Here is a 17599-nt window from a genome sequence, read left to right as displayed (position 1 = left end):
TACTGAATTGCGGGAAAGTGAACGCTCTTTATTCTTCCTTGTCTCACTCCCCTACCTTCACTGTAACAAAGGCTAGTCAAGAAAGACTCAAACTCAGCCTTTGATGGCTCATCAAGAGAGCCCCATAATGGAAGTTTGCAATGGTAAGCAAAATTCTCCAGTGGGGTAGTAAATGGTTCATCATAAAGCATGAAAGACACCCTAGACTCACATGGAAAATATTTAAATCCTTTGACAAATGATTCAGTGAGAAGTTGGTGTTGTTCAGACTTATCTGAGAGGTAGGGACCGAGACCGGCATTGTGAACATATTGCTCAAATTCCTCCTTGATGCCCACACGCACCATATATTCATCGCTAGGCCATAAACATGTCTTGGTGGCGGCATCTCGCGTGGAACTTTCACTTGGTTCAACATAGGACCGACGAGCATAATTGTCACTAGAAGATGCCCCCGAGGATCAACTCCTCGAAGAACTCCTTCCAAATAGGTTCATCATGTCCGCGTACAATTTTCTGAAAATAAAATTTTGGGGTGGCAAAAATTTGTCATCAAAACTTTATAAAATTGATAGCAACTACTCATAGGGATGCATAGAGGCCACAACAAGCATTCAAACTACTTAGAACACTAAGAATTCAACATGCAAGCACATCTACAGTAGCACCAAGAGTAGCTAATTATTCTAAATATAAACCACTAAAGCAAAAAAACTAATTGGACAAATGATGGAGTCATATACCAAGCAACAATCCCCGAAACAGTTTCGGAAATGGAGCTTCAAGCAAAGAGATCGAAATCCACGGGTTTGAGCTCAAGAACACGAGAGAGAGAGAAATGGGGATTTTTTCTGGAGGTAAGTGATGATGTGGGATGAAGAGGTAAGTGAGGGGCCCCACGTGGGGACCACAACCCACCAGGGCGCGCCTGGGGGTCCTGGCGCGCCCAGGTGGGTTGTGCCCACCTGGTGCACCTCCCTTTGGAATTATTTGCACTGGAAATTCAGAAATATTCAGAAAAAATCGTGTAAAATTTTCAGGGCATTCTGAGAACTTTTATTTTTGGGTCATTTTTTATTGCACCGGAAATTCAGAAAATAGACAAAACATGGCATTTTATTTTATTTAACTAATAAAAACAGAAAACAAAAGTTAAGGGCAGAAGGTAGTGCTTACTAAATTCATTAACTTCATACCGCTCAAAAATGATCCATTAATAAGGTTGATCAAGTCTTATTAACAACCACTTTCGATTAGCATGAAACCGAAGAACTTTCGTAAATCACTAAGTTACCTCAATGGGGATATGCATTTCCCCAACAATAAGCATTTCATATTTCTTTTTGACAGTAGGTAGAGGTATTTGAAAACTTCCAATAGTGATTGTCGGAGATTTTTCAATAACATTAATACTATTCACTTGGAATTGTTTCTTCGGAAATTGCACCGTATGCTCATTGCCATTAATATGAAAAGTGACCTTGCTTTTATTGCAATCAATAACAGCCCCTACAGTATTCAAGAAGGGTCTACCAAGGATAATCGACATGTTGTCGTCCTCGGGCATCTCAAGTATAACAAAGTCAGTCAAAATAGTAACATTAGCAACAATAGCGGGCACATCCTCACAGATACCGATAGGTATGGTAGTTGATTTGTCAGCCATTTGCAAAGAGATTTCAGTAGGTGTGAGTTTATTCAAGTCAAGTCTTTTATATAAAGAGAAAGGCATAACACTAACACCAGCTCCTAGATCACACAAAGTAGTTTTCACATAATTCTTTTTGATAGAGCAAGGTATAGTTGGTATTCCCGGATCTCCAAGTTTTTTAGGCACTCCATATTTAAAAGTGTAATTAGCAAGCATAGTGGAGATTTCAGCTTCCGGTATTTTTCTCTTATTTGTGATGATGTCTTTCATATACTTTGCATAGGGAGGCATTTTCAAGATATCAGTCAAGCGAGTACGCAAAAAAATTGGCCTCAGCATTTCAGCAAAGCATTGAAACTCTTCATCATCTTTCTTTTTAGTTGACTTGGGTGGAAAAGGCATAGGTTTTTGAACCCACGGCTCTCTTTCTTTACCGTGTTTTCTAGCAATGAAGTCTCTTTTATCATACCTTTTATTCTTAAGTTGTGCGTTATCAAGATCAACAGGTGGTTCTATCTCAACATCATTATCTGGTTCTTTATCATTGGTTGGTTGAGAATCTTCATGAACCTCATCATTATCTTTTTCATTATCACTAGGTGAGTGTTCATTACCAGATTGAGTTTCAGCATCAGAGATAGAAGTTTCACTTTCATTATCAGGAGGTTTTTCTATTCCAGGTTCACTAGAAGTATGCAAAGTCCTATCATTTTTCTTCTTCTTTTTCTTTCTAGAAGGAATAGGTGCATCAATATTAGCTCTTTGTGAATCTTGTTCAATTCTTTTCGGATGACCTTTAGGATAAAGTTGTTCCTGGGTCATTTTACCTCCTCTAGTTGCAACTCTAACAGTAAAGTCATGCATATTATTATTATTCATTTCATCAAGCAATTCTCTTTGTGATTTAGCAACTTGTTCTAATTGAGTTTGAACCATAGAAGCATGTTTTCCAACACCTCTAACATCATTTGAGATTCTAAATAACAAGTCACTCAAGCGAGCAATCATATCAGAATTATATTTCAATTGTTTCATAACATTTGCATTGAAGTGATCTTGTTTTCTAATATAGTTTTCAAACTCATAAAGGCATTGACTAGGATGCATATTGTGAGGATTATCCTTTTCATTGAACTTCATTAGAGAATTTACCTCTACCACCTTAGGCAGTGGTGGTGTATTAAGCCCATGTATTTCTTCAATAGGAGGTAAATTTTTAACATCCTCAGCTTTAATACCTTTTTCCTTCATAGATTTCTTTGCCTCTTGCATATCTTCAGGAGTGAGATATAATATACCCCTCTTCTTCGGAGTGGGTTTAGGCGGTGGTTCAGGAAGAGTCCAATCATCATAATTTTTCAATATATTATTCAATATTGTTCAGCTTCCCAACAGTTCTTTCCCTGAAAACACAACCAGCACAACTATATAGGAAGTCCCTAGAAGCATCGGTTAGTCCATTATAGAAGATATCAAGTATTTCATTTTTCTTAAGAGGATGATCAGGCAAAGCATTAAGTAACTGGAAAAGCCTCCCCCAAGCTTGTGGGAGACTCTCTTCTTTAGTTTGAACAAAGTAAAATATTTCCTGTAAAGCAGCTTGTTTCTTATGAGCAGGAAAATATTTTTCAGAGAAGTAATAGATCATATCCTGGGGACTACGCACACAACCAGGAGCAAGAGTATTGTACCAAGCTTTAGCATCACCCTTTAATGAGAAAGGAAATAATTTGAGAATAAAGTAATAGCGAGTTTTCTCATCATGAGTAAAAAGGGTAGCTATATCATTCAACTTAGTAAGATGTGCCACAACAGTTTTAGTTTCAAGACCATGGAAAGGATCAGATTCAACCAAAGTAATTAACTCTGGGTCGACAGAGAATTCATAATCCTTATCATCAATAAAAATAGGTGAAGTAGCAAACTTAGGATCACATTTCATTCTAGCATTCAGAGATTTTTGTTTATACTTGTGTAGTAATTTCTCTAGATCATCTCTATCATTACAAGCAAGAATATCTCTAGTTGTTTCTTCACTCATAACATAACCTTCCGGTACCTTAGGCAATTCATATCTAGGAAGGCTAGTTCTAGCAGGTGTTTCAGGAGTTTCTGTTTCAAGCTCATCATCAGATTCAACAACATCATGTTGTATCACTATAGCAATTTGTTTATCAAGAAAATCACCAAGTGGCACATCATCATCATTAAGCAAGGTACTAGCATCATCATAAGCATCATTCATAGCAGAAGTAGCATCTGTTGGGGAACGTAGTAATTTCGAAAAATTTCCTACGCACACGCAAGATCATGGTGATGCATAGCAACGAGAGAGGAGAGTGGTGTCCACGTACCCTCGTATACCAAAGAGGAAGCGTTATGACAACGCGGTTGATGTAGTCGTACGTCTTCACGATCGACCGATCCTAGTACCGAAAGTACGGCACCTCCGCGATCTGCACACGTTCGGCTCGGTGACGTCCCACGAACTCTCGATCCAGCTGAGTGTCGAGGGAGAGCTTCGTCAGCAGGACGGCGTGATGACTGTGATGATGAAGCTACCGGCGCAGGGCTTCGCCTAAGCACTGCAACGATATGACCGAGGTGGATTATGGTGGAGGGGGGCATCGCACACGGCTAAGAGATCAATGATCAACTTGTGTGTCTATGGGGTGCCCCCCTCCCCCATATATAAAGGAGTGGAGGAGGGGGGAGGGTCGGCCCTCTATGGCGCGCCCTGGAGGAGTCCTACTCCCACCGGGAGTAGGATCCCCCCTTCCCTAGTTGGACCAGGAGAGAAGGAAGAGGGAGAGAGGGAGGAAGGAAAGGGGGGCGCCGCCCCCCTTCCTAGTCCAATTCGGACCAGAGGGGGAGGGGGGGCGCGGCCTGCCTTGGCTGCCCCTCTCTCTCCACTAAAGCCCATTAGGGCCCATATACTCCCCGGGGGGTTTCGGTAACCCCCCGGTACTCCGGTATATGCCCGAACTCTCTCGAAACCTTTCCGATGTCCAAACATAGTCATCCAATATATCGATCTTTATGTCTCGACCATTTCGAGACTCCTCGTCATGTCCGTGATCATATCCGGGACTCCGAACTACCTTCGGTACATCAAAACACATAAACTCATAATACCGATCGTCACCGAACGTTAAGCATGCGGACCCTATGGGTTCAAGAACTATGTAGACATGACTGAGACACGTCTCCGGTCAATAACCAATAGCGGAACCTGGATGCTCATATTGGCTCCCACATATTCTACGAAGATCTTTATCGGTCAAACCGCATAACAACATACGTTGTTCCCTTTGTCATCGGTATGTTACTTGCCCGAGATTCGATCGTTGGTATCTCAATACCTAGTTCAATCTCGTTACCGGCAAGTCTCTTTAATCGTTCTGTAATGCATCATCCCGCAACTAACTCATTAGTCACAATGCTTGCAAGGCTTATAGTGATGTGCATTACGGAGAGGGCCCAGAGATACCTCTCCGACAATCGGAGTGACAAATCCTAATCTCGATCTATATCAACTCAACAAGTACCATAGGAGACGCCTGTAGAGCACCTTTATAATCACCTAGTTACATTGTGACGTTTGGTAGCACACAAAGTGTTCCTCCGGTATTCGGGAGTTGCATAATCTCATAGTCATAGGAACATGTATAAGTCATGAAGAAAGCAATAGCAATATACTAAACAATCAAGTGCTAAGCTAACGGATGGGTCAAGTCAATCACATCATTCTCTAATGATGTGATCCCGTTAATCAAATGACAACTCATGTCTATGGCTAGGAAACTTAACCATCTTTGATTCAACGAGCTAGTCTAGTAGAGGCATACTAGTGACACTCTGTTTGTCTATGTATTCACACATGTACTAAGTTTCCGGTTAATACAATTCTAGCATGAATAATAAACATTTATCATGATATAAGGAAATATAAATAATAACTTTATTATTGCCTCTAGGGCATATTTCCTTCAGCATCGTCAATAACTTGCGACATATCGGAAATAGCATGTGGTGGTGTTGCAAGTTTACTCATAACAGAAGGTGAATCTAAAGCAGAATTGGATGGCAGTTCCTTACCTCCCCTCATCTTAGAGGGATAGATCTTAGTCTGTATATCCTTCAGATTCTCCTTAGTGATAATATGGTAATAATCTCAAGTGACTCAACAAATATAGCTATGCTCCCCTGCAACGGCGCCAGAAAAAGGTCTTGATAACCCACAAGTATAGGGGATCGCAACAGTTTTCGAGGGTAGAGTATTCAACCCAAATTTATAGATTCGACACAAGGGGAGCCAAAGAATATTTTCCACTGGCACAAATTTCAGCTTCCCAGAGAGGGCAGTCCGAAAAGAAATGTCGTGGCTTTTTGCACTTGAAGCAGGTGTAATCTCCCGTAGGTTTTGATGAAGATTTTGAACTGCCAGAGTTGCTTGATCCTTTCTTTTGGAACTGTTTTTTCCTGTGAAGGCACTGGATCTTTTCGTGATTAGTGCGAGATCTTTGGTGAGCCTTTCTGGGTCATCAAAATCTTCTTCGACATTTCCTTCGGAGGAAGAATCAGCCGCATCCTTGAGAGCATGGCTTTTGCGATGTCTTGAACCATAGAGATCTCTCTTCTCTTCTTCTTGTTCCTTGTGGGTGTTCAACCTTTCCATTATATCAGTAGAGTCGAGGTATTTGAAATCAGCTCATTCCCTTATCATCAGAACTAGAGTGTCAAATGAACTGTCAAGTGATCGAAGCAGTTTCTTCACAACTTCATGGTCAGTGATGTCTATGGCGCCAAGACCATGCAGCTTGTTTGCAATGTCACTCAGATGATCGAACATTTGCTGATAGCTTTCATTTCCAATGCGCTTGAACCGATTGAATTTCGCTTGAAGGGTATCAATGCCAGCTTCTTTCTGAGTTGAAACACCTTCATTTATCTTCTCAAGAATGTCCCACAATTCCTTCGCAGTTTCACACTGATAATAGCAAAGAAATTGAACACGAGAGAGATGGCCACTAATAACCCACAAGTATAGGGGATCCCAACAGTTTTCGAGGGTAGAGTATTCAACCCAAATTTATAGATTCGACACAAGGGGAGCCAAAGAATATTTGAAGGTATTAGCAGCTGAGTTGTCAATTCAACCACACCTGGAGATTAATTATCTGCAGCAAGAAATCAGTAGCACAGTAATATGATAGTTTTGATAGTACTGACAGCAGCAATGGTAACAGTAACAGTGATAGCAGTAGTTTTGTAGCAAGTGTAGCAGTGATGATAGTAGTAGTAACATAGCAGAAACAATATGGAAAAGTTCGTAGGCATTGGATCGGTGACTTGTTGGATGATATTCATCATGAGATAGTTATAACCTAGGGCGATACGGCAATAGCTCCAGTTCATCGATATAATGTAGGCATGTATTCCGTAAATAGTCATACGTGCTTTATTAAAAGAACTTGCATGACATCTTTTGTCCTACCCTCCCGTGGTAGCGGGGTCCATATTGGAAACTAAGGGATATTAAGGTCTCCTTTTAATAGAGAACCGGAACAAAGCATTAACACATAGTGAATACATGAACTCCTCAAACTACGGCCATCACCGAGAGTGGGCCCGGTTGTTGTCACTCCGGGGTTGTCGGATCATAACACGTAGTAGGTGACTATAACTTGCAAGATCGAATCTAACACATGGATATAGTGATGAATTCATAAACGGTTCAGATCTGAGTTCATGGCACCCGGACCCAAAGTGACAAGCATTAAGCAGAGCAAAGTCATAGCAACATCAATCTAAGAACATAGTGGATACTAGGGATCAAGCCCTAACAAAACTAACTCGATTACATGATGAATCTCATCCAACTCCTCACCGACTACCGAGCCTACGAAGGAATTACTCACTCCCGGTGGGGAGCATCATGGAATTAGCGATGGAGAAGTGTTGGTGATGACGAAGAACGAAGATCCCCCTCTCCGGAGCCCCAAACGGGCTCCAGATCTGTCCTCCCGAGGAAGAACAGGGCTTGGCGGCGGCTCCGTCTCGTGGATCACATAATTCTTTCTCCCTAATTTTTTTCTAGAAATATGTGATTTTATAGTATCAGGGGGGTCATCAGTGGGGCCACCAGGTGGGTACAACCCACGAGGGCGCGGCGCGCCCTGGTGGGTTGTGCCCACCCAGGGGCCCCTCTCCGATGGATCATGGATCCAGAAATTCTCTTTTATTATATAAAAAATCCTCGCAAAGTTTCGTTCCATTGCGAGAACTTTTGTTTCTGCACAAAAATAACACCATGGTAGTTCTGCTGAAAACAACGTCAGTCCGGGTTAGTTTCATTCAAATCATGCAAATTAGAGTCCAAAACAAGAGGAAAAGCATGAGAAAAGTAGATACGTTGGAGAGTATCAGCCACCAATTTCATCTTTAGCTTGAGCGTCCAGTTGAATGAGTCTCTTCTCTCGATCATTGGGGACTTGGGGAACTTCAATCATGACTCCATTCTACACCACGTTCCACATATCATCGTCAATTGCTCAGAGACGGGTCTTCATCTTCTCTTTCTAGAAGGGATAGTCTGTCCCATCGAATATGGAAATCTTGAGATGCGACTTGTAGCTCACTAAAGACATACTTAAACTCCAAGGTGGTTAGAGAAAAATGAGCAGAGTCAAGGAGTACCTTGCTCTGATCCAATTGTAGGAACGAAGTATGTCTACCAGAGGGGGTGAATGGGAGTTTTAAGTTTTCTTTCGGAAATCTCAAAACTCTCGGAACCCAGCAGCGGAGCGAATGAAAACAGAGTATAGCGAGCAAATACAAGCTATCGAATGGAAACAAAAAGCATGCATCGAGACAAATCACATAATTGAAAGCATTCGGAAGTAACGAAGGAGAACAAAGGTAACTAGTGATGCTCGATGGCGACAAGGTGTTTGGTAGACCAGTCCGTCCTTCTGCACAAGGACTACGTCTGGTTGGAGGGGTTGTGACTTAACACGGAAGATAAACTCTCTTCGCCCTATTCTCCTCGACAATTGGTTCATCAACCAATACCGATCACTCGTGGTAGATACTTGAGGCGATCTCTGAACCTTTACAGACTTCTTCTTTGAGAACCACAATTACTCTTAGTCTCCGAAGAAATTGACACCTAACCGTCTAGAGAGTTTGCAGCTCTCAAGAGTAATAGGCGGAGCGTACTGGACTTAGATTCGAGTGATGCTGAACTACTATCTAATTTTTCGGCTCTAGGGGTTTTCTCTCGGTGGATTTTAAACTCAAATCACTCGGAGAGGGGGTTGCTCAACAATCTTCTCGGAATCAAACGAAGCAGCCACCGCACAAAGCCGAGGCGGGGTGGCTATATATAGCCGTAGCCTTCCCAGATGGGAAATGACCATTTTGGACACGCAGTCCAGCCAATAGCCAACCGACATGTTCTCAACGGGCGGATTTCAAAGAGCAACGGTGGTCCTATGACTCAATAAAGAGAAGATAAACAACGAAATAAATGCTATGATAACCTTCACTACTACGCAGGAGATTATGTTCTTCGTTTGAACCAAACTCCTCTTGATTCTAGGGACTTGTTACTCTGTGTGCACTAGCAAACACATAAGTCCCATATTATTTATGTCAACAAACTCCAAAACATAAGGAGGCAAATTATTGCACCAACATGGTTAATGTAATACATATACCATTCGTGTTGTTCCTTTTTGTTGCTTTTGGAGGTATTATTCATGTACTGTTGAGAAAAGTATGTTTCTTTATAGAAATTGCTTTCTCGTCATTCAGAGCACATTTAGTGCAATTGTTTCTTTTGTGTATGTCAAAGTACTCTTTTGTATGGAGACGGTTAAGAAAGATAACTAGCGAGAATTAAGTGCAAAGGTACACAATGGAATATTTGTGGTGGCTATATTTCTTATACTAACACCCATCATCGCCCATCTACGTGTTGTTCTCCTTTGTTGATGATGTCTTGTTGCTATTGATCTTTCATACTGGGCCATTAAATTTGATAGTACCTCCTATTTGACAACCAGATTACCAACTAGATAAATGCTACATATCATAACAAGTTAACCTTGATAGTTGGATACTAAACCAAACTGTGAACTGACTTAGTACCCTATAAACAAAATACATTGGGTGTTGGAATTGACAATCATAGGCTAAATTATATCTAAAGTACAATAGTGTGCTTTTTTATTTTCCTAAGTTTGTCCATTTTGAAAGAATTTCTTTCACACGCAAAAATTATTAATTTCTTTCCCGGCTTATATCTTCCCAGACACACCCGCGGGTGGTTGTTACTCATGGAGGGATCTAGACTGGCCCAACAGATCAATACTAGTCTTTCTCGCGCACTTTGTGCTCACTCTGCGCACGCGGGACCAACTTCTTGGTCGGTCACCCATTTTGAAAGTACTTCAAGCTGATTACGCTTAACTTGGGTGTTCTTTCCGAATGGGCTCCGGAAAAGAAGGAATTCCTTATTGATATGAGTAGTCTATCATCCCTATTAAGTCAGGCTATTACAATCTTCTTCAACATGTTCATTCCTTTATGTTGCAACTGCATCAGAATGTGAAACAATTATGGTGTATTTACTCCTAACGTTTTATTATTAATTTCCTTATTCCTGGGTAATTGTGACACATATTTTTCTACAAGAGACAGTGCTATCTGGTGTTGCTATTTCTGTTAGTAGTTGACTGGGTAATTGACTGTTTAGTCTATATTATGCCTGGACATTAAGTTTGTGCAGATTATATCATTAGGTATAACTTTCACTTAGAAACATGCTCTGAACTGAGATGCATCCATTTGCCTGCAGCTCCAAGAAACCTAGCAGACAGGTTAGAACAAATAAGATTGACCTTCTTCCGGAGTAAAGAAAAAGAATCAAGCTAAGTTGAGACGATGTTGATAGCTGAAATTATTCATGTCTCCAATATGATGAGGAATTTAAAAATCACCAAGATAAACAGGAAGGCAAATATGGTGGCGCATGAGATTGAGAAGTTTAGTTTTATTAATAGGTCTGATACTATTCGTATTAATAGTGTTCCGTCATGCGTGGTTTATGTACGGACATTTGTTTTAATTAATTAACATATGGGTGGGGATTTAGAAAAAAGAGATCATGTCAAGTACCTCAAATATACCAAATGTTAGTGTAGCTACACGTGTTCCTTAAACCTATGTGATACATGTCTGTATTGTGATTTGTTAAGATATTGCAATTGTGGGTTGCCATATTTTAACTAGGAAGCTTATGTGAGGAAGCTCCGTGCTTCTTGTATGTGAGCTTTCCAACAGTATAATCTCGTATGTATATTCAAGTGCTGCACTAAGTATTTATGCTCTCTTCGCAATTTTCCAATTGCCAAGAACTTTATGATGGGTATTGTCAATGCAATGCTATATTATGATCAATCAACTTGAATTGCTACTTTTTAGTGCAATTAAAATATCTTTGTGTACATGCTAATTCTCACATATGTTTGTAATATTAGTCGAGATGTGCAGTTGCACGTGAACAATTAATAGTTCATCCCAAAGTCCAAACTGATGAAGAGAGGCGCGTGTCTCCGACTCGTACGAGCTTTGCTCGGAAGAGCTTGGAGGTTGGCCCATCACAATGCAGGCCTGCCGATGTCCTTTGTAGCGCGGACCTCGGCCGCGATGTTGGTTCGACGCTGTGGTGACAGTGACCTCTACCGGGATGATCGGTCAGCGGTCGGTCTATGGCTAGGATGGAGTGAGAAGGTGCTCGGGGTGGTAGGTTTTTTGGGCGTTGCTAGTCGGCTTTAAATAGCCCGAGCAAGCGAATCGTTGGGTTGATGTGGGTGGCCGAAGTAAAGTTTCTTGTTTTGCCCTGTCGGTGTGAATGCCGGGCAGGCGGATGCCCGACATGAATGAGGGTGGAAAGCCGCCCCGCTCAGTCCCATCATGCGGTGTAATTAAAGAGCGATAGGACGCAATAAGAGTGGCGGTAGAGAGGTTTTTGGGTGGATCCGCGTTGTTGGATGCTCGTATACCTCTTTTTTGTTGGGTTTCGGTTTTGTGGGATTTTGAACGTTAGAATACTTTTGGATAATTTGATGACTGTTATTGGATTGACAAAAAAATATTGAACCCCTATTGCAGATATTTGTGGGCAATTTGATGATCCCGTTGGAGTTGACATGACCCGGGATCTGATAAGGTCTGACGGGCCATTCCATTGCGTTCCTAGCTGCTGAGTAACCGGTGGGGAACGGATACGAATGAGCGTGCCCCGTGCGGCAGCGTGGAATACAATGTCCTGCCCGTCTCATCCCGTGGAGTATACTTGGCCATCTGTCGGTCGGCCCGGGCTTCGGGCCTGTCCTACCAAAGCCCGATGTAAAAAACCTAGGCCCAAGCCGGGCTGGGCCGACCGTTGGGCCTAAAACCAGGCCCGAGCCCGCCCATCACGCTAAAAGCCCGCCGGGCCTCTTCCTTAAACGGTGAATACGACGGGCCCGGGGGCTCAAAATCTAGGCCCAAGTCCGGCCCTTGGGCAAGGTCAGGTCGGGCTTTTTCGGGCCGTCCGGGCCGGGCTGCCCATGGCCAGGACTACCGTCAATCACGTGGCGAACCGACCGACCGACCCTTGTCTTCCCGTCTTCTACCCTCCCTCTCTACCCGTCCCTGTCCCCTTCCCCCTTCCCCGAATCGAAAATCCCCCACCCCTCGCCGAATCGATACCGCGGCATAGGCGATCTCGCGATCCTGTGGTCGGCCGAGCCAACCAAACCCTAAGAAGCACGGCCAATGCCGATCCCGCAGGACGAGGTGGGAGAGATTTCGGGATCTAGGTCGAGGGCAGGGCGGTGGAAGCGGCGGCGGCGGCGGCGCACCCCGGTGGCGGACTGTTCGGGGAAGGCCCAACCGGAAGCCGCGCCGTCATCGCAGCGAGGCAAGAGGAAAGCGTCACCGGAGCCGTCGGCCGCAGCATCGCAGCAGCGAGGCAAGAGCGAAGCCCCCCTGGAGCCGTCCGAGGGATCCAAGAGGGGGAAGGGATCCAAGAAGCGCAAGGGAACTGGCAAGAAGAAAGCCGCTACGAGCACCGGCGAGCAGGCGGCCCCAGCTTCACCAGGCGCATCGCATGCCTCCTCCTCCTCCTCTGCGGTCAGCTCTCCACTGCGTTGGCCTCATCCCCCAGCCTACATCCGAAACCCAGAGAATGCCCATGACCCTGCGATGAAGGATGCCCTTGAAGCTTATGACGAGCTCCAATGCAAGTACCGTGCAAAAAGAAGTAAGTTTGGGAGATGCTTACACTCTGCTTTCATTCTACTATCTGATTAGTGATTGCTAGGATAGCTATGCACCTCTAACAAAAAACAGTTGCCAATAATGAATGAAACATGTCTATTTTGCTCAAGATGATATGTATTTGAACACAGTAGACTGATTCACCATTTTTTGCATGTTAACATGCAGAGCTCCAACAACAGCTTGCAACGCTTGATATGTCTATTTGTGGTTCGTGTATGGCGAATGCAAACTTGCAGAGCGTTCGTGAGTCTACTACAAAAACAATCCTACAAGCAGCTAAAGTTATTTTTAGCTTTTCGTCCTATGTCGGTATGTAACACATTGCCTTTATTTAGTGTCTCTGTATAGTTTTGGTTTTTCTCTTATGTATTGTTGCATCCTACAAAGCATGAACACGGCAGAAGAAGTTGCCGAATCCCCGTTCTGATACGGCCGGACACGGGGACACGCGGGGATACATGTATCCCTCCGTATTTTCCAAATTATGAATTAAAAAAAAGAAAGAAAAGGGAGGACATGGCTGGGACACGTGGGGGACTCGCAAAGAATAAAATTAGATGGCTAATGGAAGATTAATCCACCAGCCGGAGCAGCACCCTCGTGCGACTTGAGGCAGCGCTGGATCTGGAGCACCCTCCCGCCTCAATGCTGCTGCTGTTGCGCCCTTGCCACCGTGCTGCTGCTGCCTGCGCCCTTGCCACTGCGCTGTTGCTGCTGTTGTGCCCCCGCCGCCGTTGCTGCTGCTACATCCCCCGCCGCCGTTGCTGCTGCTACATCCCCCGCTGCAGCGCTGGCCGCTGCTGCTGTTGCTGCTGCAGCGGCAAGAGGAGCAGGTTGGGAGGAGGGCGGTGGCGACAGCTCCTGCGGGGAGTTGAGAGATCCATCGCTGGGAGGAGAGGCGATGGCAAGAGAGTGGCGGGTTGGTCAAGTGTTAGGGCAGAGAGAGATAGGGCTTGAGTTTTGACGGTGCACATTAATCTGTAGCATCCAGTGGCTCTTGAAATGGCACTAGCTGGGCTGACCCAACTTCTAATGGATAATCTTCTCTGTGGCTCTTGACAATGGGAGAGGAAATGGCACTAGCTGTTCAGAGAGTTACTGCTGAATCCGAAATATCCTCCGTGGGCTTATGTTCAGAGAGTTACTGCTGAATGGGGCGATCTCTTTCTCGTTTCTTTTTTGTCTTTAACTCTATATTACATGGCATATTTTTATTTAGTTTCATATGTATTTGCCGTATCCCCGATAGGCTGTTGTTGGAAAATGCCGTATCCTGTGTCCCTTATGCGTGTCGCTGTATCCGTGCTTTTTAGGTTGCATCTATAATTTTTGTTTTTCTCTTATCTATTGTTGCATCTACAGATGGTAAACTCATGGCACGATCATCTGGTTTTCTAATTGATTGGGATGAGGGGAGTAAAGAGGGCACTGTTTTGACATCTGCGCGCATAATCTGCTCAAAATACACGGCCCTAACCCAGTGGTCAGGTACAGATGAGTATGTACCTGATGCTGAGGTATGTTTACAAATGAATACGTTTGTTCATCTATGTATGCTAAATAACACTTGTCATAATATATGTTTTTGTATCTGTCTTTAGATTATTGCTCATTTGTTGGATGAAGATGAGACAACCGTACCTGCAATCTTGTTTCGCTATGACAAGCACATCAATATTGCCGTGTTGAAGGTTAATTTAGACTTGTGTGCTAAGATTCCTAGGTTTAGTAGTGACATCAACTATGGTCAGGAGATACTTGTGCTCGGTAGAGATGAACGTTTAAACATGACAATTGCTCACGGATGTGTTAATTTCATGGGCCCAACTACATACGAACGTCATCATTATCTATTCACTGGTTGTGAGGTATAATATCTTCATCGTGATTATCTTATAAATATTAATTATTAACTTATGTTGCTCATAGTTCTGATGTTGGCAATTTAAATATCTTAGCCCAGCATTGGAGGAATGGTTATTGATTTTGATGGGCACGTTTTGGGGATGGCTAATTTTCCCGGGACAGCATATATTCCTTCCTCTATTGTATTGAAGTGCTTGGATATGTGGAAAAAATTTCAGTAAGTTTTTCTTCTGTTGGTATCATTGTATGATTAAGTCATAAGAAAATATCTTGAGGAAACACAATTGATCTTGTGATGTGCTTGTGTTGATATATTTCTTCTTATATTGCTAAGTCTAATTTCTGTTGGATATTTAGACACAAAGCTTCATTCATCAAAATTGTGTTTTAAGTTATATAATATTGTTCATAGTTTTAGTTTTTGGAATTTGATAAATGACAATGTTGCAAGGTGTATCCCTCGCCTGCATATTGGGATGAAGCTTTCACCCATTAAATTTCTCGATCCAATTCATGTGGAGAGGATCTTCCGAAAGTGTAATATTGATTCGGGTCTGATAGTTAAAGAGGTAGATGTTGTCCACTGTTCCTTGTTTTCTTGAACAATGCTTACTAAATGCTATTGAGTAATGCATAACAAATTAAACTGTAGGTGTCCCATGGATCGATTGCTGAAGAACTAGGAGTTAGACCTGGTGATGTCGTTGATTCCGTGAATGGAGAGTGCGTTGCTACCACAGTTGAGGTAATTATTATTAACAGTAATAGCAATAAATGTGTTATGTTACTTCGTGAGTAAAGTGTATAGAAAAAACACACATCTCATGTTTATGGTCTACTAAATAACTCACATTTATTATTCTTGTTGCTGCTATCAGTTGGAGAACTTAATTATGAGAATATGCGAGAATCATCTTGACCAAGGAGGAGCCATCGGTTCCTGCATGGACATTCTAGTATGTTTTTTTATGCGATGTTTAACTGCAATTTACTTTTATATCTTCTATCAAAGCCCTTATGTTTATACATAGTTACAAGCTAAAACTATGATCATACGAAGACGTCTATATACTATATAAAATGCAGTAGTTCTCATGTAAATCAATTCAAAACAGATTATTCTAATTTTGTTCAGGTTAGTGTTTACTTACTCTTGTATTTAAGCTAGGAGTCCATTTTTCCACTATAGATGAATGGAAAATGAGATATTATGTATGTAGCAGATGGAAATATAGTTCAGAAGCCAGAGAAACTGTGAAAATAAGGCAAACAGAATTAACTAACTCAAACTAGCCTACAAAAGGCTAGTCAAGAAGAGACATCTGAAAAAAATTCAAAGAGAAGAGATTACTGGACTTAAAAAACACATCATCCTTTTCCCCCAAATGTCTCTCGTGTCTCGTCTTGCTATTATCCTTTTTCGCATCTATAGCTGCCCTTGCGCGGGCATATGTCAGGAGCTTGAAGAAGTACATTAGCAGAAACATGTTGACTAGCAGCATCCCATGCCATCATTTACATCACATATCGCAACATGCCTTATAGTCATTGTAGTTCTTGTTTATTCATCCTGTTCAGCAGTTCTGCTTTATTTTTAGCAGCACGGGCGTGGAGAATTATCTCACTAGCAGATTAATATCAATCTTTTCAAAGCTACATCTGTTTCTTAACTTCCAAATTGCCCAACACACTGCTAAGCCATTTGCATGAATTCTTTTATCTGTGGTTAAGAATTTCTCAACCCTTGAGGATTTTTTTAGCTGATTGGGAAATAGCATCAGCATGAATGAACATAGCAATCTCTCTCCAGACAACCTTAGGTATAGCAGATTCAAATAACAAATATTGGACAGTTCCAGGATGACCTCAGATGTAGTATTTCACTATTTTGGATCACCCAGCCATTTTCTTTTTATTGTTTTGTATTTTTTAACAACACATTTTCTCTAACAACCACAAAATGTTTTAACTTTGATAAGTATTTGAGCTTTCCATATGCGTGTAGAAGAACTATCACCATATCTCATCATCTATACAAATTTCACTGTAAACCTGCCTTCATTTTCATTCCCCAAAGACCATGTGGTAACAGCAGGAACAACGGACAGACTAACCTATTGAGCTTGTGAAAATAGAAAATCATGTTTATCTTTTGGGGCACCTGTTAATCAGCTACTAAAACTTTGTTGCCATTCGTATAACATTGACTCACTGATTATCCTTCTTATCACATATCATAAAGAGCAGGGTATTATTGAGCAAAATTTATCACCAATCTACTTAGCCTCTCATTATCTGGTATTAACACCATTACAAATGATGATTTTCTTGCCTTCCGAATAAATATTTTGAATCTTAAGTAGGTCGGCGCAACAAGATCAGTCCTCTGCCTTTTTTCCTTGACAATCTCCTGTCATAAACCTTCCCTTTTTTAAGTGTCCACCACCATTTATTAGGGATACTTGCATTCATTTCCTCAAATTTTTAATAGCAAGACACATTTCTTTTTTGACCCACAAATATTATCCCATTTGACTTGGTGATACGTTCCATTTGTCCCAGCGCTTTGTTCGACAGTGTTCAGAAACAAGAACATATGCATATAATAATTAGGGAGGTTGGATACCTGTGAATAATCAATGTAGTCATGTTCAGAAAAAAAGAATAATCAATGTAGTCATGCCATCAATTTACATACATATACCTGGCAGACACCAAGGCTTCTCCTAGTCAATGACTTGTGTTGTA

At 42.1% G+C, this 17599-nt stretch overlaps 1 protein-coding gene across 4 annotated transcripts in view; it reads left to right on the top strand.

Annotated features, from left to right (window-relative positions):
- Window positions 1-12334: 12334 nt before the first annotated feature.
- LOC123165093 (uncharacterized) overlaps window positions 12335-17599 on the top strand; it is a 6741-nt gene continuing 1476 nt past the window's right edge. For 2 of the 4 annotated variants that reach the window (XM_044582725.1, XM_044582724.1), the window contains exons 1-8: window positions 12337-12965; window positions 13151-13294; window positions 14348-14502; window positions 14587-14853; window positions 14944-15068; window positions 15303-15420; window positions 15504-15596; window positions 15730-15807. In XM_044582725.1, coding sequence (XP_044438660.1) covers window positions 12479-12965; window positions 13151-13294; window positions 14348-14502; window positions 14587-14853; window positions 14944-15068; window positions 15303-15420; window positions 15504-15596; window positions 15730-15807 — 1467 coding nt within the window. In that variant the 5' untranslated portion in view covers window positions 12337-12478. Of the gene's footprint in view, window positions 12966-13150; window positions 13295-14347; window positions 14503-14586; window positions 14854-14943; window positions 15069-15302; window positions 15421-15503; window positions 15597-15729; window positions 15808-17599 lie in introns of all 4 variants that reach the window. The other 2 variants (XM_044582726.1, XM_044582727.1) reach the window with 2 other exon arrangements.

The sequence above is a fragment of the Triticum aestivum genome, chromosome 7D (genome assembly GCF_018294505.1).
Source record: "Triticum aestivum cultivar Chinese Spring chromosome 7D, IWGSC CS RefSeq v2.1, whole genome shotgun sequence".
Taxonomy (NCBI): Eukaryota; Viridiplantae; Streptophyta; class Magnoliopsida; order Poales; family Poaceae; genus Triticum; species Triticum aestivum.
Note: the sequence above shows the minus strand (reverse complement) of the source record. Positions and strands in the feature narration are given on the sequence as shown.